Genomic DNA, 24838 nt, shown 5'->3' on the forward strand with positions numbered 1-24838 from the left:
ATAAGATGCTCTGTAAAATTACAATTATGTGCAAGCTTAAAGGCTATTTTCTGCATGGGACAAACACCGTGATTTCTCCCAATAACTAAGCTCCAGGACCTCCCCTCTGCTGTCCTGAAGACAGGCCTGGTTGTCGTCATCAATCAGAACCATATCTTAAAAATACAAGAAGGAATTACATGGCTTAGATCAAAAACGTGGTGAAGACCAGATAAAGCCATGTCTGTTCTGGCAGCAGTTATGAAAGTCCATTAGTGTGGCCATTAGGCATTGAATGGGGAGGTGAAATCTAAACACAAACCTTTCTGCTTAAGGCATATGCCTGAACAGAAATGAAACTTAAAAAAAAGGTGGGAATCAGGAGTGAAGGAAGTTGTGTAACTGCAGTTTAAGTAAATGGATAAAATACATTTTATCGCCTAGAATGGGCAGCGTACATCTCACAACATTCATTCCAGACTTTTATTAAAGGTGACAGTCACCCCCTTGTAACAATGCTAAAACGATGTTGTTGTGATAAACATTAAAAAAGTTATTAATGAAAATGTGATTTGGGCCTTCCCTTGATTCCGAGAGATGTGAAAGTTGGTATGATCGTGCAAGTCATAATTAACATGGAAATTTTAAAGTGGCATCTTTTTCACTGATTTGGCTCCTAAGTAAATGAAGAAAAACATTATCACTGCATAGGAAAGGCGTGCTGACTTCAGACTAGTCTTATCTAATTCCAATTAAAATGTAGTTCTCAATAATATATTCAAACATGTAAAGATTTGAAAATGTAGGGTACTTGCCATGTTGAGAAATGTCTGTGTCTTAAAGGAGACCGCGTCCAGCTGTCAAGGTGGGATGATGAAGCTTTCTCCTCCCACAGCTATCCCAAATCACTCCCCCATCTCCTTGTCCTCTCAGCACACAGGTGGGTGGTGGGTAGTAATAATCAACCAATCACTTTTACAAGAATCATGACATGTTCGTGATGGCATTTGCCCTATAAGTAGATTAGTTTGCATTAGAGGTGGACTTCTTCCAATAATTCCGAGAGGCAACCTGCTGCCGAAATCTGGTGAGAAACATCCCAGGAGAGAGGCCTAAATCTTGCAGTGGAGACAACAGCCAGGAGACATAGAAGCTGACTAGGACCCCTTGGAGGAAAGAGAGGAGATCCTTGACTGCCCCCCTTTCTATCCCTGTGGTACCCTAATGCTCCCTGATGCCTAGTTCCAGGCCTCTCCTGTAAGTAAGACAAAACCAAAGCCATAGATTGTGTAGGCCCTATATTTTTCCAGCATTGTTTTAGTTATTTCCCCATAGAAAATATCCTGTCTGTGTAGATCCCTAGCATATTTCATTAAAGTAAATTGATATTGATATTGATATTTTATTCATATCGCGCTCATACAAAAGTGTTTCAATTAATTTCCCTATAGAAATCTTGGGTGGTGTTTGTTGGCATTCGAAACTAACAAACTCTTCTTAGTGTGTTGTGAGCCAGTACAGACATAAAGATTTGCCCAAAAAATTTAACCCAAAAGCCTTGTTTCCACGTGTGTGCGCAAGGTGTAAAAACAAAATTCCCCATTGATCCCCTTCATTTTATATCAGAACTGGAAGGCCTGGTTGTGCCTTTGGATGTGCAAGGTGCCATACGAAATTGCCCCTTCGTACCCATTGTGCTCTGACCAAAACTACAAAGCTTTCTGGTTAGGTGTAGCAAGTTAGGTGTAGCAAAACAAATTTCCCCATTTGTTTTTGTTACTCACATTGCAGCTGTGCTTAATACCCCAAAATTAGTTTTCTCATTGTTTTTCTGTCTCCCATATTGTTTCTGTGTTAAAAAATCCCCAAAACATTATGTACCCATTGCGCTCTGACCAAAACTACAAAGCCCTGCCTGTTCTGGTTAGGTATAGCTAAACACATTTCCCCATGTGCTTTTTTCCTCCCATTGCAGCTATGCTTAACACTCAAAATACAATATTTCCATTGTGTTCCCACTCCCTGCCACTGCCTTCCATTCAAAGGAGTCAAGCATAATTGATGTTTGGAGGGTGAGGGTTGCTCGGAGGAAAGGTTTCATAACATTGTGTTTTAAATCCGAAATGACTGTCTGTGTGTTGAATTGTTCTTTTCCTGTATCGCTGGTGCTTTACGGAAGTCATTTTGTTCTTGTGTTGCCACAGCACTGGTGGCTGAGCTTAATGTATTTGGGATATTTGGTTGAAATAAATGAATAAATAAATATGTAGTTTGAATACACACCAGCCTGGTTCTTAGTCCATTGTGGCACCGGGTACTTGTTGAGGTTGGGTGTGAGACGGGTTGGAGGCCTAACCACAGAGAACCTTCCAAAAATTAAAAGTGCTTTATTGTGTGCCACATTCATTGTGGGGGAAAGGAACTCCCTGAGTTGGGTGTGACCGCGTAATAAACTGCGATACCTGATATCTCTGAATGCGTGGCACATAATTACACAATGAGCGGTCATGAATAAGGTCAAATAAATGGTCACACTTCATTAGCACATCACATAGTTTGTTTGTTTGTGCATTTATATAGCGCTACGAACCCTCAGGTATCTGAGCGCTGCTTATTTCCCACGGTGTGTGGTGCTCATTTATCGACCTCAGAAGGATGAAAGGCTGAGTTTGGCTCTGCCGGGATTCGAACCTGCGTCTGCAGGCTCTGCACGGATGTCAAAGCGAGCGCTCTACTCACTGTGCTATCGGACCGTAATAGTATCTTTGGGTTCATTTTCTGACGCCCTGACACTTTTTGCTGCACAAGATGAAGAGAAATGTGATTCTTCATTGAATTCATCTACGTCATCCCAACTATCTATGCTTGACACTGACTTTCCCACTTTTAAAACTTTAAATAAATGAGTTAAGTGCCTCATCTACAACAGTGTTTCACTTCATGCTAAATTCTCCGGTGAGAGTATTTGGCAACATAAGTCTCGAAGTACAAAGTCACACCACACTGCTGAATACCACAATGGTCAAGATAGAGGAAATAACCTTCTAAAAAAATAACACAGAAGATGAAGGAGCAAATCCAAATATTAAGAAATCCAAAATCATGATTTTTGTGAAAGGGGCACGAAACAGTAAAAACCAGGACTGGTTCCTTGGGGGTCAAAGAGTAGAAACCACGTCGGAATACAAGTACTTGGGAAATGTCATCAGGACTAAGTTCTTCGGAGCATTTTTACTGGAGGAGGTGATGCATAAAGTGTGGTGGAAATGTCTTCTCTTAAGGAAAGCCATTGATTTGCAAGGAGGGAGACGCATGGAGGCTAAGATCTTGGCATATAAAACCTCTGTAGTTCCCTCCATGCTATATGCGCTCGAAGTCTTCGCATGGAAATGGGTGGCTGCTTTGGGCAGGTTGGATGGTAAAATATTACGTTCAATACTAAACCTACCTATGTTCACCCCGGTACATGCTATTAGACTACAATTAGGAGTTATCTCCCTGGCTGCGACATGGTCATTGGCTTCTGCCAATCTATGGGCCGGGATAAAGTTTGAACTGGTAGGGCCAGACTCCCTGCTCACACTTACACTCTTGCATGCACAGCGATATTCCAAGAGTAATCGGTTCTCCATTCTGGATACTCAGGTTAGGTATTACTAGGAAGACGTAGGGTTGACCCCTATCCCCACGACTTGGCTGGAATATAATTTAGCCAACATCCCAGCCATAGCTAAAGCCTATGATACAGAACTTGCATTAAGTAATCTTAATTATTTGAGGATGTTCCGGGAATACATACAGCAGGCCTTTGTGATGGGGATCCCTAAATCGTTTTTAATAAAAGGACGATGCAAAGGCTTGATAAGATTCATACTCTCAGTTAGGCTCCAGACGATTTCAGAATTGGAAAATATAGGAGCTTGGTTGGGGATGCCACATGACAATAGGCTTAATAGATTGTGTGGGAAAGACATTGAATCCACCAGACATATTTTAACTCAGTGTCAAGAATTAGTAATTTTCTATGAGCTAGCATATGTAAAATACCAGACTTACGTCTCTGGCCAGTTCTGGGGCCTTCTATTTGGGGCAGAAGCATTAGTTAGTACTGCTGCTGCAATGCACGTCTAGGAAATAGCCTATCGGAATCTGCTTGAAAGATCTGGACAGCAGAGTAACAATAATAGAACATGGAGGTGGAAACAGAATTCCCTGTTGCTAGCCGTATATGTAGTTTTAAGTATGTGCTAAATTGAATGTGATGATGTTTATTATCACTGATGGTCTCAATGTGCACTAGATGATATAGTGTGTTTTACTGTAGCAAAATGTTAAATTATTTAAGTGTGTGATTTTAAAAATGTGTATTATTTAATAGTGTGAAAGGTTGCTTTCCAATCAAATGCACTTTAAATTTAATTAAAAAAACATTACTAGCATGAGAGTGGAGGTGTTCATCTCCTACCCTCTACTGAATCATTTTATTACAATAACAGCAACTGAAACCCCTTCCTCAGATGAATATATAATTGAATTAATAAGATTTTGCAATCTGCCTTGTCAGGGTGATGAACTACACATGGTTCCAAGTATGGTGATATGTATAGAATTGACGCACAGGAAGCTGGAAAAAAAACAGCCAAAAATAACAAGGTGTATCACCATCAAAATAAGAGGACTAATAACCTTCAAGAAAGTTCCTGAAACAAGTCAGCTGGCCCAAGATTCAATGGTGATCATAGAAATCATCCCAAATGAAACGAATGCCCAGGAACACATTGGGGGAGGCAAAAAAGGGAGGAAAAGAAATGCCTTCAAGACCAAAACCAAAGGAGACATAGATTAATCACCCCAGATCTAGTGTATTTGTTTAATGTAACACTCAAACAACATCCATATATAAATCAGAACTGTTTGAGCTTATTACATGTGAATCCAAATGCAGCCAAGAGAAAATCTGCTATTAACGACTCTCCTCCCCCCTAACATGATCGAGGAGTCTAGAATACTACTGGTGCTGCCATCACAGAAGCTTGTAGCCCACACCTTCTTGAAGACTTAGCATATAATGTGTTATGCTCTCGACTATTGATTGCATCGGTAATTCCATCAGAGGCAAGGGTGATCCTCAATCGTAGCAACATTTTAGCTCAATCATAGAAACATTTTAGCTCTGATGCATGAACCTCTATCTCTTTGTCTAGTAATGTCAAGAGATATTGAATTGTTTTACATTATTGATGACACCAAAACAGATAGAGTGGTGATCGATATCCCCTCGTGTATTATCTCTGACATTATCTTAGCTGCTACAAATGATCTTTGACAAAGGGGATATGACCTGGTTCCTTACAATTAACAATTTAAAAGCCGAGGTGGAAATGTAATGAAGGAGCATCATTAGCTAACAAGCAGTATGAATAAAAATAACTTGCTTTAGAGGGGAAAACTTTGTCCGTAAGGGCCACTGGGCTGAACAGAAAAGTCAACAAGGCTCAGAGGCCAAGGATTGGTCATGGCGATTGGTCATGGCTCTCTTCGCGTTATCAGCCACTCCCAAAAACGAAAACAAGAGTAGATCAGGGTTTTAGCACAATTTCTTATTTGTGGATGATTTCTTGCAACTCAAAAGGTTTTACTAAATTGTTAAATGATCCCCAATGATGTAAACCTTTGTGTAATTATGATATCATTATGATTCAAGAATAACGGTTATTATACAATGTATCTTTTGGTGGTTTTGTAACTAATGTGCAATATGCAAGGGCAAGCTGCAAAGGTAGGTAGTATGGGGGCCTACTTACAGCATTTAAGTCAAATTGGCCAACTAAGGTTCATATTTTTGATATCTCTGTATTTGGTGTCTTAGCATTACATGTGAGTCATGAATTATGACTTATCAATATGTATTGATCACAACTAAAACATTTATGTAGTATGTACTCTCAACACTAATAAGGTTTTTAGTTGGAGGACTCAGAATGACACTTGGGTGTTAAAGTTTATCCTAGGTGACATTATCTTCATGATCTCAAAAAGTAGCAAATCCTGTGCCCTTGGCCCGAATGGGCTCTGCAACCAGGTGTTTTAAAACTGCCTTATAATGTGGACTAATATTCTATATATTCCATTTGAGAAAATCAATCAAAATAAATGCATGCCCCTTACATGGAAAACATCTCATGTGGTTCCCATTTTTAAGAAAAGGAACAAATTAGAGTCCACGTGTTACAGACCTATTACTCTCCTGGTGCAGACTCTAAAATCATTACATACTTAATCCTTAAAGAACTGGAAGTGTGGGCGAACACAGCTGGAATTCTAAAGAAGAATCAAAGCTTTGGCACTTCACTTAACGGCTTTATTATAGATCAAATGTAAGAAGTTGCATGGCAAAAAAGACCCAGCTACATACATAGCCCCCACTTCTTGACCCCCCCTTCCCTCCACCTGCAGTGGTGTCCCATCCAGCCGTGTTATATTCACCAGGCCAGTCCCGGACCACCAGTGGAGAATGTACTTCCCACGGTCCCATCTTAAGTCAATCAGGTAAACATTGAGCCCCCATGTCCCCTCCCCTCTCTCCAGATCACAAAGGATATTAAGCCTCCACAATGTTTCGAAGAGTGCTTGCCCCAGCCAAAGATACATCACCATAGGTGTCCGGATCAGGTGTGCGAGTGTCTCCACTCATCTGTCTTCGAAGCACCTTCTTCGCAGCATTTCAGAGTACTGGAGAGTCCAGTCGCTGGTCCATATGCCATTATCAGCACAGCGGTTGTTTGCCCAGGTCTGCACATCATGCTACTCGGGCTCCATCCCGTACTTCATAGGTACCTGTCGGCAGAGCATTATGTATTGTTCGATGGAAAGATTGTCTATTGCATTGTAGATAGTCACCTGGAAGTCTTTCAAGTCTAAAGAAACAGCCTTTCTTCGCTGTTCTCCAGAACACGCATTCGTCAAAATTCTGCATCTGCTGGCTGTTCATCCTGCTTTACTTCCTGGACCCTTTGATCTGCCTCCGCTTTGGTCCTTGATGCGCCATTGCCTGTCATACTCTCATCTCTCCTCCTGGTTCGGTTTGTTCTCATGGTTGGCCAGCAAGTCCGATGTGCAGGCCCGTATGTCGTTCTCTGATTTCAGCCATACCGTCTTTCCCTCCCATTCAAATGTAAGAGAGAATGGGTAGCCCCAGCGGTAACGGACGCCCTTTTCTTTCAGCCATTTGGTCGGGGGCATACACAGTCTTCTCATGGCAAGGGTCAGTGAAGATAGGTCTTGAAAAATTGTCACTCTTGCTGTGTCCAAGAGGATCTGCGGGCAGCGTTTGTCTTTCTCAAGATTTCTGGGTGCGTCGGCATAGTTGTGGAACCTTACAAGAACTGTCTTCGACCACCCTGCTGCACCTCCAGCTCTGTGTATGCGATCGATCTTTGCTTCATCAACTGAGTCATCCTCGAATAGGGTTTTCACAATTGTATGTAGGATCCTCTTCAGGTCCTGCTCGGATTCTCCTTCCCTATCTGGAATCCAAAAGATCTGTAGATTGTTCCGTCGCTCACGATTCTCCAGGTTGTGCATTTTCAGACAGATCTCTTCCTCTCTAGATTCTATCTCTGCGATCCTTTTGTTCCGTTTGGGACTCCAAAGTGTTGAGGGAGGTCTGGTTGTGTTCAACCCCTTCTACCCTCTCTTCGATTTTATCAATCATCTGCGTTATCTTATCAACCTTCCCGCCAATGTCTGCCTTCATGCTTTTCATTTCAGTAAGTGGGGCTGCCACGTCAGCCTTCGTAGCTGCTGCTTCTGTCCCAGAAGTTGCCATTGCAGGTTTCCGAATATGAGTCTGGGTCAGTGTGATATGGGGTGAAGTGATATCTTGCCAACTTCTAGCGAGTGTCCATGTGTTCCTCACGCTGATCTTGGTGTGTGGGATGTGCACCTATTTCCAAAGATCTAAGCCACCGCAGGTGGACACACCTAGTTTTACTCCTTTTTCAGGAGGTCCATATAGATGTCTGGTTCCAGTCAATCCCATCCTTAGAGGGAGAGCCTACACGTCCCCTTTCCAAGAAGTGAGTTCACGAGGAGGTCACACACCTCAGTAATGAGTGCCCAACCCTCTTCACAACAAGTGTACTTCCAGGTCGTGATGTTTGACAGTAGGTCTCTTGGGGAGGGGTGTACCGCAGTGCGTGAAGGTGGAGGATAAGGTCTCAAGGGTCTCAATCTGGGGTCCTGCTATTGGGTAGGACAGGAACCCTCTGGGTCCAGATTCCGCTGCTAGCCTGTGTAGTCCTTTGGGAGTCACCTCCTATTGTGTGGCCACCTTCAGTGTACCTGGAGAAGGGCACATGCCCCAGTAACAGGGGTCCAACCCTCCAGTTACTCCTCATAGTGCTCTTCACTCTGCGTTTGGTGTGTCACCTGAAGTATCCGTGATCTGCGCTGGCTCTATGACGTTCACAGGCATCGTGTTTATGGTTTGTCTGCACAGGCCGTGGTCCTCTCATTGAAGGGGGAGGTGTATCCAGCCCACCAGGTGACGTCAGATTTTGTGTCTGGGGCTGATCAGGTCACTCTATCGACATGGGAGTACTACCCACGTCGTATCATGCTGTATTGTTGACTTTTGGGGTGTAGGGGTGGTCCCTCTGTGTGCCTCTGACCACTGTGTCCTTGCTGTGATCAACTGACCGGGCTCCGACGTGCTGACCTCCACAAGATATGTGGGCCACCCAGGACAACTGGCATCTGTATCGTCTCTATTGCAGTGGTGTGCAGGAGCCAGAGGGCTCCAGAATGGTTTCAGGAGTGAACCCCAATGTGAGTCGGGCCCTCGTGGCTGCCATCCCTTCAATGGGGCCTTCACGTTCTCTGCCAGTTGGAAAGAAGCCACCTGATAAAGTCTGTGTGGAGCACTCTGCTTTAAGCCCCTGGGCTTATTCCATAAACATGCATCTCCGTTGGTCTGGAGCATGCAGGATTCTACCAGTAATGTGGGGTGTTTATGGCGTTGTGCACTGCCTCTTGCCAGTAGTAGGCCACGTGAGATGGATAACTTCAGGACAGGTGGTCACGGTTCCAGTATGTATGTGGCCGTGGATTCTCAATGGTCCTATCTCACCATCTCAGCGGTGTGTCCCTTCACGTTGCAGGTGGGTCAGAACCAGAGTGCATGTGGAGCTTACAGCCCCCGTTGCAGTGATAAGATCTTTTATTGACCCCTAGGCTAGACCGTCGTAGACTAGAGCGACTTTGTGCTTCAAATGGGCCTCAGAGTGCACACTGGAACAGGCCTGCATGTCAGTCCCACCGATCGGTGGGTGTGGGTTCAGCGGTAGTGGCCAGCAGAGGTCTAGCTGGGTAGTCTCCAGTGGGCTGGGCATGCGTAGCGGGTCTCCCATCCTGGGCCTGCCCCCGGGGTTGGCGAAGGCTTCTACTCGCAGCTCCTTTGCATGTCGTCTCGGAAGTGGGCCGCTCACTGTTCTCCAGTGTCCGGTGTGCCATGGGCAAGAGGTACGGGGCACAGCTAATATCTGCAGGGGCCGTGGAAACCCACTGACTTACCTCCCTTGCCCTACTCGGGTGATGTGCAAGGCAGTGCTCATCCACTCCATTCAGACTTGGGAACCGGTGTTGTTCCTCGATGTAACCACGTCTTCTGTGACCGTCGCATCAGCCTGCACCTTCTGTGGGGAATCTAATTCGCTCTTGGCCTTCCGCAATACGAGTCCACAGAGTGTCTTACTTCCGCACTCACGGGCACCAGACCGCTTTATTTTATTTATTTATTTATTTATTTATTTATTTATTTATTTATTTATATTGCGCCGGTAGCTCGCAAGCTTTGGGGCGCAGGAACAGGCACACGAGAAACAAGTGACGGGTAACTAATACAAAGCACAAGACAGATATATATAGGATATCGGACTGGGCCAGAAAGATTTATATGTTTTACTTAAAGATGTAAGTTTTCAATTGTTTTCGAAAGCGTTGATAGTTGGTTTCCATCCTTATCTGGCCCGGAAGGTTGTTCCAAAGGCCTGCTACTGTGACAGGGAAGGATTTGCCTGCTCCATTTTTGAGTCTGAAAGGAGCTTTCGTAATCAGACCATGTTCGGATGATCTTAGCTCTCTGGAGGGCTTATATGGAATGATTTTATTTTTCATGTATGCTGGGGCTTTGCCATATATACATCTGTGTGTGAGTGTGAGCGACTTAAATTGGACTCTTTCCTCGATTTTCAACCAGTGTAGTTCTTTCCTAGCTTCGCTAATATGCTGGTTCCTGGGAATTTGTTTGATGATTCTTACTGCATTATTTTGCAGGACTTGGTAGCTGTGGTAGCAGTTTTTGTTAGAGCCTAGAATTAACGCGTTGCCATAGTCGAGGCGAGATAGAATTGTGGCTCTTGCAATTGTGGCACTGTTTTCCTCCGATAGATAGGGTCTGATGGCTTTTAATAAGCGGAGATGATAGGAGCATGTTTTTTTCACATAGAGGGTTTGAGCCTCGGATCCAAGAGATGCTTCCAACATCATCCCCAAGGTTTTAACCTTGTTAAGGACTTGTATTTGAGTGTCTTTGATGGTAAAGGTGTTATATGCGGGGTGGAGCTTGGATCTGACCAAATTGGAGCCAAAAACCATGAGCTCGGTTTTATTGCCATTTAGACACATCCAATTTTGATCCATCCAATTTTCCACTGCTTTATACACTGTGTCAAGTTTTTTGTTGTCCTTTTGATGGTCTCCACTTAGTTCTATTACCAGTTGAGTGTCATCTGCATAATTGGTAAAGAACGTGTTGATGTTATCAAGGACTATACATAGAAATCTAAGGTATATGTTGAACAGGAGTGGGGACATGCTAGCGCCTTGGGGGACTCCGCATGTAATTACTTTTTCAATTGAAAATAAATTTCCCCAATGTACTCTAGATGTTCTATCTTGCTTTCTTTTCTAGAGTGCTTTCTTTTTCATAAACACTTTTCAAAGAAGGCCATAGCAGGCACACGTCATGTGTGTGACGGAGTTCTCAGGAAATCCGCCACCGATTTCATCCAGACTTTCGCTCAAAGGCTGGTGGGCCGGTTCACAAATCTATTCCATGCAGTTTTTCCATGGTGGGAAGTCCGCAGGCAGGGGCTTAAGCCACTTTCGGGACCAAAGGTTACAGAGCTTACACAGAGGTTGGGCTCATCCGTGCACCCCCTGGTGGCCACGCCCAGTGTCTTTTTAATTTATATATGGTGGATCTAGGGTCAGCATTAGGAAAAATAGCATTTATTTCACTAAAAATAGGGGGAGTCAAGCTATTTTGGCTAACCTATGCTGATGACATTATCCTAATGGATAATACCCAAATGGGCCTACACAGACTTTTGCTGAGTATGTGGGCTTAAACTACTTGGTAGGTCAAAAGAAGGAGGCGGACAAAGAGGTGGCATTTATACCTGCGATTTAATTCAAATAATAAAAGGCCTATCTGTCCCTAACAAAAATCTAACTATTCCGTCCTCCATCCAACAACTACACTATGCTGACTCTATCACTAGGGTTGTATTAACCAACAAAACAAAAAGGGATTCCAGGTGAATGACTCACTTCTCCTGGATAGGCCTTCTTGGCCTTAATAGTCTATCCTGAGATAGTTCCTTATAACTTAGTTAATTCGTTCATTTAATTTCTCAGGAGAATCTACTACCTTTTCTCAGGTATCCCCAGTTTTAACATATTTACAGTTTATTTCTTTCCCCACTTAACAGTCTTGGCCTCTACTCCTCTGAGTTTCTTTTGCATCAATATCTCTCTCACTTGTACTTGTTACACAGTCTCTCATTCCACAGAAACCAGTGTCCTCGGGTCACTTCCACTTTATCATTTTCTAAGCACTCCAACCAATGTGACTCAACATATAGGTTTCTCTTTACTGCTTTTGTCTTGGTCTTCCAAACCACTGAGACAGGTATTACCAGTCTTTTGACTTTCTTCACTCTCTTTACTGCTTTCGTAATCACTGGGACGAGTGTGAGGAGTCCCTTGGTATTTGTTATATACTCTGCTGCTTTCACTGTTAGTGGGATGAGTATGCTGAGTCCCTTGTTATTCCGTTCTATTCTTTGCTGCTGTCACTATTACTGGGATGAGTATGGTGAGTCCCTTGGTATTCGTTTTACTCTTCACTGTTGTCATTATTACTGGGATGAGTATGATGAGTCTCTCTGTATTTTGTATAATCTTGGATATTGCTACAGTTACTGTGATGTGTATAATGAATCTCTCCGTATTGGTGATGCTCTCCGAAGTTTAGTGCCTTCCTGTAGCCCCTTCTGAGTCTACTGCCATTCCTGTTACTACAAGCTTGTCGGGTTGGAGTCACTGGTTCTTTCTGTGGGGTCGAGATCACTCTGGCTTGATAAATGCTTCAAATTCCTTGGCTCATCTGAGTACTTTCATGGGTGGTCACAGAGTTGTTGTTGGACCGCACGGTCTAACTCCTCTAGCTGATGCCACCACCGGGCAATGCTTTCCAGATACACAAGTCAGCTCCCTGCCGACTCCTAAACCACTTTCCTCCTTTGTTCTCCATGTCCTCTCAATTGAGGACCCCCCAGAATGGGACAATGTCCCTCGAACAAGTTTGTTTGTTTATTTAATATTTATTATGCGCACCAGACCCTCAGGTATCAGGGCGCAGGCAAAATAAGAAGTCGTATAGCTTGGTACACAGATTACATTAGTTACATTAGATACAAGGTATAGGTAAGTGAATAATAGCAACGTGATTCACCTCTGTACATCGGCTCTCTGGGAAGAGAGATGGCCACACATCATTGTAGGGAGAACCCCTAAGAAAACCATTAGTTAGTAATGCTAATGATTAGGAGAAACCTGGGAGGAGTGGTGCATACAGAAGAGACAGTAGGACAGAAGTGATTTGTAACTACCACTGCCTAAATCCTTCTAATACTAGGGAACGCTGGTGTACCGCTTATCTACAAGGGATAGTAAACGGAAATGGAAAATGTACCCATTTTTAGTATGCACCTCTCCAAATGCTACAAATGAAAAGTCTAGGGTTACCGATGTTCCCCTAACATGAATCAGAACACACTCTGTGTCTCATTCAAGTGGGACTTGACTGGGCAGTAAAAAAGGATCAATGATAGCTCCAAACACACACCCGAAACAGGTGGGTCTACTTCTGGCAAAAGAAGCACTTTAATGGCCTGTAGGCTCACCTCGTAAAGTGTGGATGTTAGTAAAAGATAATTGCACAGAACCAATTAACCGTTTAGTTAAAAAAAAAAGTGTACTGTAGTGACCCAACTCATACTAGTGAGTGTGTCAGTTATTTATTCATGGTACGGTAAGTGGAAGACACACCAAGGCTTACACACAACCTAGGAGGCACGAGCAAGGAGCCCACTGGGGCGTGGGAGCAAGAACAGGTAATTGCTTAGTGTTCTTAGTCTATCGGTTTCAGTGGTGCCTTAAATGAATTTACCCACATTCTTCAGGACAAACTTCATAGTGTGCGAGTAGTTTCTGACAACTGGTGACGGAGGTTGGTTGCTTGAGCCCTCCATATTAATACTGCAGGATAGACGGCAAGGTATTACAGTGACCCTGTAAAGAATAAAACAATATAGGGATCACTATTAGTGTTGCTATCGCTTAATCATTTAGGACAAACATTACTAATTTGAGCATGTTTGAAAATCATACACATGACATGAACAATTCATTAGCTCCCCATTAGCTTTACGAAAGGTTCCGGTAATTACCCATATGTCCCTAATCAGCTGGAACCAATGCCGATGTAAGGAGCTGTTGCTAGCAGTTTTGGCAGAGATGTTGACTGACTATACGGTTTCTGTCTACTCAAACTTTACATAGTACTCGTGGCCAGGCTTACCTATAGCGTGTTGTCTGAACAGCTGAAAGAGCAGAAGATGGAATGCAGTGAAAGAATGCGGCTGTGTCCTCATGCCTGGTATGAAAAATATATTGCTGCAACCTATGCCCGTGGGGTATGCTCCGAATGCAGGCCTGCAGGGCCTAAATGTAGACGACAAAATGAAAACTGAAATGCTGTCTTGATTAGGCAGTAAGAGATCTCGCGGTCCTCAGTCTAGGACGGCGTTAAATATAGGTCGCTGGAAAGTACCTTTAGCATGCGGTGTAATCTGCAAGGTACATGGCTGTGTATGCGTCCCAAAGTACGAACAAATTGATGCAATGACTGGCGGCGGTGAAAGTGCACCACCTAACAGGGATAAAGCATACAAGATCTTGACAGTCAAAAGCAAAAGAGCGTGTGATCGAATTTTCGCGCCAATGAAAGGCCAAGGGTGGCTTTTGGTGTTTACCTCGGATCGCAGTGTTCACCGAAACCCATCTGTCCGGATGTGGAGATGGAGAAGGAACTAAGCAGGCAAACACTCTCCAATATTATGGGCTGGCATTGGTGCAGCCTCCGGCTCAATTGTGTGCGGTTATATATAGTCCTCACGCAAGAGGTCAGGCAGTCAGGCCATGACTGTGAGGTATTGACTCAGCGCACCACCTCGTGTCTGTTGGAGATGTAACTCCTTATTAGTTTACAGAAAGATCGGCTTATGTCTGAGAGCTAGCTGACCAGTGAGTATGCAGTGAGTATACAAGGAAGATGAGAATGGTTTCAGTCCTGGAAAGATTTAAGCAATGATTCCGTATGATGTTAAGGTGGCCAATGGAAGAGAGACCTCTCCTAAGACTGTTATTTGAGTCTTTTGATGCCAGTGGATCAATATGGCTCAACAAAGGCAATCCTAATGATTGAAAGAACAAGCAGCTTCATTCAGTTGTTTGTGCAAATAATGTTAGGGCAACAACTAGCATTATTAACTAATTGTTTTCTCAGATGTTCTCCCTGCAGTGATGTGTGGCTACCTCTCTTCCTAGAGAGCCAATGTACCGATGCAAATCACTTTGCTATTATTCACTTGTTCGAGGGGCATTGTCCCAATCCTTTTTTGTGTTATAACATATTTTGCATGGACAATAACCCCTACAACCACAGGCACCCACTTGTGTTTTGTGACTTCCCAGAATGCCCTTGCTTCTCTCTCCCAGGTTCGAACTTACTGGGCTCCACCTGTTTGGTGAACACGACTCTCTGAAGCAAGTCCTTCTTTGCTTTTTATGCATCTGAACTGGGTCCTTTCCAGCAGATGATCTGTGTCCTTCTTCTTTTTCCCCAAAGTACTCATTATTAATCTGTGGTTCCCACTATTCATAGTGTTCTCTTCTTGCCATGGAGGAGCGATCAGCATTACCCCTACACTCTTCTTCTTCTCAGTGGATTTGTGTTGGATTCTAATAGAATAAGTTGTATTACAATAGCAAACAGTGGTTTCTTCAGGTTGTGTTTTCTAAAGCAGTGATGGTCTGAGGGGCTCTTAGGAAAGTGGGGAAGGGAGTTCCTTCACGGAATGGGAGTCCTTGTCCCCAAGAGGGGAGTCTCTCCTTGGGAGATCCCTCTTAGCACCATCGCTAGTGGGAATGTTGCATAACATGATCAGCTCCCTAGCCTCATAGGGAAGGGTTCCCCTCTAGGGAGAAAGGATGAGATCCTGTGAATTCTCACAAGAGCTAGAAATTAATTATAATAAAACAAAACTCATGAATCTAAGCAAAACTCAATGTGGAGGAACAATTAACATAAACTTGAAGCAGTGGATGAACTTAAACATCTTTGTTTTCTTATTTCTTCTCCTCCTAAAAAAAACTGCGTGTTAATAATCTTAGAAGTAACTTCTGTCAACTAGCCTCTCAAATTACCAGTTTGAAACATACATTTGGGAAATTTCAACTCTGCCCAAGTGTGAAGTTCTATGGATGCAAAGCCATTCCAACACGTATCTACGGAATTAAAATATACCATTGCTTGGAAGACTTTGATTTAACAATCTTGGAGGGATTATTTTGGAGTAAAGTATTATCTTTGTCCCAATCTGGTCCCTATACCCTGGATAAGATTTGAACTGGGATTAGAATCTTGGAATGCAAGATCACATTGGAAATGTTTATCTCGCTGTAGAAATGTATTATAACCTCACAAGAACTCTCTGTATGAACGTTACTCAAGGACTGAAAAAACATACTGATCGATAAATGTAGGAACCTTGCTGAAGCAATGGATTTATCTAAAGAAACATCACTGTTAAATCCAGCACGATTTAAATTGTCACTGAGGCAAGGAGACTGGATTGATACGTGCTAATTAACTATGGGTTACAAGCATATTAGACAACTTAAATGGGGACACAAAAAACGGGGTAGTTTAGCCCAATGTTTTTTCTGCTTTTCCCAGTCCCTGTTATTGGAAGGCCTGTGTCAATGACCCCTTCCTTTATATTGACAATATCCCTATGGGAAAAGATTTGTAGCGGTGACCTGCACTCCTTAATATTTGCGATGTTGATTTTTTCTAATAAGAATAATGTATATACACTTTTAATGTAATGATATATTATGTGTTATTATACTGCATTTGTAATTGTGAAATGTTGTTATGGAAATTTCGTATTTGATATTTTTCTAAGATAATGATAATAATTAACTGTTTTTTTAACAGTTTTTTCTTTTGTATACTGTTTGTAAAAACCATAAACACATTGTGTTTTTTTTATTTATTTTTTTTTCAAACAAACAATGTATGTACAGTAAAGAAAAGAAAACGGGAATTAGAAATTGTAAACAATATTGGCAGTGCTGAACAGAACTTTGCTATTTGTTGACTTTAGCCAAGAAGTAAATAAGAAACTTTAAGCTGTTTGATACCTTTGATAAGACTCAGAGCCCATTTACCCTCTGGTTCCAGACTGAAGCAGGATTATTTGGAAAGGAATAATTTTTCAATGTTCTTGATCTATGACCACATTGTTTTGAGGGCAAACATTTCTGTTTGAAACTTCCCTCCCCCTTTCTTCACTTCCTCCTTTTCAAATTTGCTAGAGGATCTGGGGACCACTCCCGTGGTGATGGTGCGTTGTACAAATACCTTTAACATTAACATTAACTATGTGCAACCAACAAAGTTCCCTGCAATTCAATGAAGTGCAAATCACAAGAACCGACGGGAAACGCCTGCCAATCCAATATGAGAAAAGTTATTCACTTTCTGCTTCCGCATTCAATGTGGGCTTTTTCCAAACATTTATTTTTTCATCCCTAACATGAGTAACTTCTAAGGTGATCTGAAGCTGCAATACTCTCACCAAACACTGTGCTTATGATAACCTTCCCCTGTGTGAGTGAACTGACCATCGTAAATGATTTTCACAACAGGCTTCACTCTGGGGCCATATTCTGAAATAGCTAGTGGCTTTAGTGTGGGCAATATACGGCGGTTCATTGCCCTTAACCATAGTTAATGGCCTTCACTTCTCCTGGGGACGTGTCCTTGAATTGAATACATGTATCCAACATTAGTACTCTTCTCCCAGGGCCCTAATGCTAATTTGCATTCCCTGCAGGGATCAAAGATTTTATTAACTAGGGAAATGGATTTAGCGCTAGCATTTTATATAACATGTTCATTCTAAAGCTTTTAAAGCCCATGAACTTTGTTGGGGTTCTTGCCAGGAAAATCATCCCTTTGCAGTATTTCTTGCAAGGTGCAGTTATGATATGTATGCATGTGAAGGTTGCTTGGATCATTGGCTTGTGCTGGGGTATTACTATGGCCGTTGCTGGACTCCACAATGTATTACTAATCAGCACTCATGATTCCGCGCAGATTCATCTGTTTTGGAGGCTTCAGGGGTTCCTGAAGTACAGCTTATGAAAGACACTGTGAAACAAGCACTGATCCTGCCAACCTGTCTCAGAGTACTCTTTATTGGGGTGCAACAGCCCACTTTCCTCGTATCCATTTCCTGACAGGCCACCTTCCCCGAAGAGCGGCCCTGTTGGGAACACAGGATATGCTTACTGTGCATGCAGTGACGAATGAGAAAGCGGTGGCCGGAGAGGTAAAGAAGGCGATTGGGCATTGGGGGAATGTGTGTATGTATGTCTGTAAGTGTGTTGGTGTGTGGCTGTGTTAGCATAGAGTTGTGAAACGGAGGGTGGGGTAGGTCAGGAATCTTGGGACAGCGAGGGTGGCCCCTGCTGAACAGACACTAGGCCAACAGGGGAAGAAGGGCAGGGGAGGGAAAAGGGGTTGTGAGGGTGCCCGCCACAATAGGAGAAGGCAGGGGAACGGGGCGCTTAGCAGGAATAATGTTTCCCAGCAGCGTCAAAACTGGGCTTGAGCAACCAGGGTTTGGACTGATTAAGCAGGATTTGCAGCCCCTGCTTAACCAATCCTAATTTCGAGCCTTGCACGGGTATTATGCGGAGCCATTTTGGCTCACAGGGGGTATGCATGGATCCACTTCTCAGCCATGTTGGGTTGGGAATTCACATCCCCTTTCCTCAGCTATACTCTCTAACGAAAAGAAAGATGGTGGGATCTAGTTGTGGGTCAAGTGGCCTGTAATTTCTGCTTTGGTGTTGTCTGCAGAGTACGGAATGTGGTGTGCCAAGGTCGCCTCGCTCAAAATTGCCCTGAAAATCTCCCTGCCTTCCATCGTGCCTCCCACATATTTAAGCTGGTCGACGCCTACTGCACAATGTCAACACAATTGCAAACTGGTTTATGCGATGTCAGACCCCACACGCGACAGCCACCAGTATGTCAAACCTGTGGTGTGCACACATGCAGTGCCTCAAGTGGCACTACAAAATGAGCCGGGGCTCATCAAGGCAGCGTGGCCAGTGTTGCCAGGTCGGAAGGAAAAAATAAGCTGAATGTCCTTCCAAAACAAGCCAAAAACAAGCCGACTCCCATCCAAATAAACTGAAAAAACAAGCGTGCACCTAAAAAGTTGTGGAAAGGTCTCAAAAGTAAGAAACATAACAAGAAAAACATACATAGACAGAACACCACATAGTGTGTTAGAACAATATTTTATTGCATGGTGACTAGAAGTCCCAGATTGCAAAATAATACAGCCCTGAAATACATTGTATTTGTGTTTATTGTTTTATATAGCGCCTTGATCCAAGGTGCTATATAATATTGTAACATGGCCAATTGGAAGCTGAAAAGAAACATGGCCTTCCTGAATACATATCTCTGAGAAAATGTTGTATATAGATTCCAATAATCCTCTAACCCAGTCTTGCAAAAAAAGTTTTCAAAAAATAAATAAATAAATACATGATTTTAGTGGATAATGCGTCAGCACTAGGGTTATCACCAAGATAATATTGCTATAGAGTGACGCTTGCTAAACTAAAACAATCCCCTTCTTTACATGTCGGTGTGTCTGTCTGCATGACAGCACTTTTAAAGTACGCTTTCTTTTTGCATATTTTTAGGCATTTGGCATTGATGGGCAAGTAACGATCCCATCAGTGCCAAACACCTATGCATATGCAAAATACAGGGCGCGCCCGAGAGCAAGACAAAGCAGCAATTGCCAGCAGCCCAGTGCAGGACGCTCTGTGCGACGTGTAATGGGCTTAACTGCAATATAAACAAGCCCAATTACACGCACGCAGATGGTCCAACAAGCGGACAAAAACCGCGACAAGCGACCTCCAAATATTATAAGCGACTTTGGGCAAAAACAAGCCCAAAGTCGCTTATAATAAGCAGACCTGGCAACACTGGGCGTGGCCTAATGGCGGGGGTCCTGCTGGTCCGTCAGGCCACGCCCCCTTGACGAGCCCCGGCTCAATGGGCTACTGGCACCCCTGCCAGGCAGCAGTTTGTAGAGATCAGCACCCTCTCCCCATGGCGGAGAGGGTGCTGATCTCTGCATTTATGTTAAAAAGGCTTGCCTGGCAGGGGGCAGCCCTCGCCTATTCAGCCTTAATGGTGGCGCCGGCCCTATCCAGCTGGGCAGGGGCAGCGTCACCATTAAGGCTGAAAGGGTGAGGCCACTGGAAGCTGAGGCCGTTTTCCCGAGGACTGACACTCCCACGCAGAATTACGAAAACAAGACCTCTGCATCCAGTGGCCTCATGTTTTCTCCATAATGGTAGTGGCGGCCCACGGGCATCTCTTGCTTAAAGAGATGCCTCGCAGGTGCGGCACCACCATTATGGCTAAAAGGCATTTTTTTCTTAAGTCTGAAGCTCTCGCACACGAGCGAGAGCTTCAAGCTGTAGGAAAAAAAAAAGCCTTTTCGTGTAGTGGCCGGGGCTGCCAGGGGAGATTAGTGGGCCCCGGCAGGGCCCCGCCTCAAAACGAAATTTCAGAGCCTGCCGGGGCCCAGTGCCGGCTGGCCCCATCCCACTTAAAGCCCAGCACACATGTAAAGCGATCGTCGGGAAAAGACACTGGGCTCATTTTCCAAGTCCCCGCAGAATAAATAAAGATGCTTTAGACAGGCATAAAGGTGGTAAACCTGTTCTACACCTATGTTTATGCTCCAATAAATACTTATGGTCTTTGAAAGCAAAACGGGGCACTGAATGGGAGTTCCGTTTTCGCCTCCCTTTATCCCTGCGCCTCCAAAAAACACTTGGTTTTGCACCAACATGACATAAAACTAATGGATTCCTATGGCAGGAATACATGGCACAAACGTATTGTAGATCACCTCCAGATACTTAACTGGCTCTGCTCTGCCGGGGGTTGCTTACATCATCATTTTTGTCCTTACAAAATGTTTGTTTGGTGAGAATTTGGGGAGAGTTCATAGTTTGTGTTGTGTTACAATACAACTTTATGTTTCGCTGATTTTTATTTTGTTCGGATTATGTTTTCACATTTACTCTTTTTTCGTAGCTATAGAAGTGTATTGTAGTTGTATGTGTGCTTTGTAGTGTATCTTCTGGTTATTGGATGTTGCTAAAATGATTGTTTCTTAATTTGTAGACGTAGCGCTTAGTGTGCAACCAAATGAACATTGCTGCAAAGTGCACCTATGTTCCCAGGTAAAACAGACCTGGCATTTTACATTGAATTCTGGGATGAATTTTTCACACATAATAAAGGGCCTGCTGCTCTCCGCTTGCAGTGAATAGTCAGGAATGATTCCAAGTGTCACTTGTCTGAAGCATTAAAAGTAAGGTTGCACACTAAGCACTACATTCACACATTCAATCGTGTTATTATCAACAGACAAAAAGACAGTTATGTACTTGGCACAATAAAACAAAAAGTCTCAGTACACTTCCGTAGTAACAAAACAAAAGGGGGCAGCCTTGTCCCTTAAGCCTCAGCCTAGTGGCAATTGAATTCAATCATCTTGATGAAACTACAAAGCAATTGTGCTTACAAATATTGTGGTGCCTGGTACTATTTTAAGCATGGATGCAGTCATTGTCTGCCCAGGTTAAAGTGCTGGGAGTGGGCCTGTTCATTTTGCCCATAGGTACAAGTAGGACCTCTCTAGGCAATTCGTGTTATTTTTACTGCGTGTCAGTGAACTATAGCATCCACTGCATCCATCTTTGGTTGAAATTATGAGCACAGGTTCAAGTCCTGGAATACCTTGCAAGCCCAACGTCTATCAGAGGTCGAGGAAGTGACCTACACTTAGCCGAATGATAATGCACCTCTTAGCTGTCGATACCGTGCAGATATACAACCCTTGCAATTTGCCAAATATGCTATCTAGAGTTAATGATCACATTAAGACAGAATCAGGTTTACATGTGTTATAGGTTCCGGAATCATACTTTCAGCACATCCTGTTGGAATGCGTTTCATTAAAATCCAGCAGAAACCTGAAATAATTAACATAAATTCAGGGTGTGCGAACCCTTGATTCTGAAAGGAAATGATGTTGATTTGGAAAACGGGCGATACCGCTTTGCAATCTGCATGGGCTTCATCGCTGGACTGTGTTCCAAGCGCGCTTCCATCGGATGCCAATGCCACGGGTCCACGCAGCGCCCTTGGGATAGTGTGCCTCTCAGCACGCCATGTCATGGGTTATTGCCTACATAATTTAATTATACAGAACTGAAGGCGTTCAGATCCGAGCACACCATTTGCATTCATAAATAACGATACGGACCCTTAGGTTGGTACGCTAATCGTAAACACGGGCCAGGGAGTTAATATACGTCGTCGACATTGATTGGCTCGGCGAGTCCTTCGTGGATCGTATACCATCAAGTTCTATGCAGAAGACTTGAGCTGAATTACACAACAGTTCGTACAGCAAGAATGCTAAACTACCAGCTAAAGAGCACAGAGGAATCCAGCCACAGTGCCACGTTCTTTACAGACAATTACCCATCCTGTGCTACCTCTGCAACTGCAAAATTGAGGAGGGCTAATTTTCTTTACAGTTTTGTGATGTTTCAATAATATAATTATTCTTAAAAGCAAGTGGGAGGGAACATGGCGCCTTGTGACTAGGCATACCTAGTTTCTTTAAATAAAAAAAAAAAACAGTGAAAAGTAGTTTTACGGGTACTTTGTTGGTAATAAAGCTCCACCGGTAATGATCCATGCAGGCTCCTTCGGCGTCTCCAAATTGGAAACACTTCTGCCTTCCCCAGCTCCATTACCATTACCGAGAGGTAGACGGGAGACATTTAGGGCGCGCGGATATTGGCGTATATTTAGGGAGAGCCAAAATTGAACTAATCATTGCCGCGGAATCCCATTAGCTGTGCGATGTAACTCCCATGTCGGAGGCTGCCGGCACGGAATACCAAACACGAGAGGGGCGCTGGCAGCGTGCACGCTCTGCCCCTCAGATGTGCGCCCTGTCCTGTCTCGTTTTGATCAAGCGGTTTCTGTTTCTGAGCAGCAGTGACCCTCGTGTCAGCCATCCTTAATCGTCAGTCGCTGGCTGGGTGGAAGGCTGTCAGCGGTGCCGCGAGAGCCACACGTGTTTTTGTGGCACTGTTGAACTGCAAGCAAATGACTTCCCCATTGGCCACTCATGCTTAAGTAATGTCAGTCGCGGCGTGGGGAGACTTGAGGCTGAAACTCACTACTGCATGAGAATGAAGGAAGATGTATTTGTTTTTATATTTTTCAGAAATAAAGCTGCAGACAAAGAATATAACATATCCGTGACGAACAGGAGCAACAAAACAATAAGTGTTAATTATGTGCAGGACACACTGTCAAACCCATTTGGCTGGATGGTTCTGCTGGTGGACACGGAGGCCTACACAGTGGCGTTCGATGACCCTTCTGTCGTGAAACTCTTACAGGTACGGTTCAAGCACGGTTCCTTCCTGCTCACAGGAGGTCATAGCAAGTCTTTTGCTTTAGCATAGTAGAGGCTAAATGGCTGACCTTTGAACTTGAAGGCCTGGATCCCAATTGTCTTGTTTGTGCTTCACCAAATGAAGTTGCCATTTTGGGAAAATCCCTTTAGCTCATCCATGCATATGAGAAATGTAAATATGTCACACGTGCAAACAACCAGCCCATCACATCCTGCTTTATTTTCTGCCATGTAGCATGCTATTTTACATACAGTAACTCTTGTTTGGGACCTTTCTTGTACATCAATGTTCTTTTCAAAGTGCTCTATTGCACCTTGGAACGAGGTTGTGTCGTAGCAAATGCCTACCATGAGTAAACAAGTAAACACCAGAGGTGGGTTGACATGATCAAATGCTTTTCTTGAATGTGGCTTAAATTCCAAGACTGCTGTCAAATAAACCATGTCTTGGTAAGTGTATCCAATAAGGTGGCTATTTAACCAAGGATTGTAATGGGGATATGACATATCTGCGTGGTCTCAGGTAATTATGTCCCCGTACTTAGTGTCCGCATACATAGTGTTGCTGGGAAAAGCCATTGGCAACATTATATATGGTAACATTATGTATGGGGATGGGTTGCAGGATATTCCTTGCTCCCCTTGTAAAAAAAAAAGAAAATGTTGGTTGCAGGGGTGTCCCCCGCATGGCTCTGCAAAAACCAGCAACTTTTTTGTCAGAGACATTTTTGCGGGGACATTATTACATGGAACCACCTGTGCTGGCATAGTGTGAGCATTCAACCCTTCCAGAGGTATTGTGCTGCTTTACCACAGAAGCATGCATTGTTACCCAGCTGAATAGTCCGCAATTTATGATCCTCAGAGGAATTGAGTGGTTCTGCCAGGGTTCGAACCTATAACCTTTAGGTTATGCACCTGTTTATACAATAGATTCATGTGTCCATTGAGTTATTTGAAGTGATGCAGGACTGTATGCTAGTGTTCATAGCTAGATTTCTTGTTACGGGATCAAATGGATTTCCTATTGTTGAATAACAATGATATTTTAACAAAATGCCAGCATAATGATATTATGCCGGTGCATTATACTTTGATAACCAATGTTAACCAACATCCTTGCCAACTCGGGATTGTGATTTGGCAGAGACTAGGAGGTGTGCTTAATGTCCAAATGTTCCCTCATCTCTGATATGTTATTAGAGTGACACATTGAGAAAATACACATCTGTAGTGCAAAATAAAATTGGAATGCTCCAAACATATGTTGTCTCTGTACTCACGATCTTTTGATGCCACTCAACAAATTCTAGTTGTGTGTGATGCTCTAAAATAGGAGTCCGCAACCTTTGGCTCTCCAGATGTTTAGGACTATAAGTCCCATCAGCCCTAGCCAGCATAGTCAATGGTTGGGGCTCATGGGATTTGACGTCTGAAACATCTGGAGAGCCACAGGTTGCAGACCACTGCTCTAAAATGACTCTAAAAAGCAGATAACAAAATAACAAGGAATTCTGAGGGAGGTGGTGCCCTGTGTTTTATTTGTGTATTTGTGTCTGGTGATTTGTAAACGTTTTTCCACTATGTTCAGAACACATGCCTTCATTTCA

The 24838-nt window shown here is 43.5% G+C and overlaps 1 protein-coding gene across 2 annotated transcripts in view; it reads left to right on the plus strand.

The window, feature by feature from the left end:
* Positions 1-24838, plus strand: part of PKHD1 (PKHD1 ciliary IPT domain containing fibrocystin/polyductin) — a 4356595-nt gene that overhangs the window by 2580054 nt on the left and 1751703 nt on the right. For both annotated transcript variants that reach the window (XM_069605754.1, XM_069605755.1), the window contains exon 48: positions 23034-23211. In XM_069605754.1, coding sequence (XP_069461855.1) covers positions 23034-23211 — 178 coding nt within the window. The remainder of the gene's footprint in view (positions 1-23033; positions 23212-24838) is intronic.

The sequence above is a fragment of the Ambystoma mexicanum genome, chromosome 4p (genome assembly GCF_040938575.1).
Source record: "Ambystoma mexicanum isolate Mex_15411 chromosome 4p, UKY_AmexF1_1, whole genome shotgun sequence".
NCBI classification, from domain to species: Eukaryota; Metazoa; Chordata; class Amphibia; order Caudata; family Ambystomatidae; genus Ambystoma; species Ambystoma mexicanum.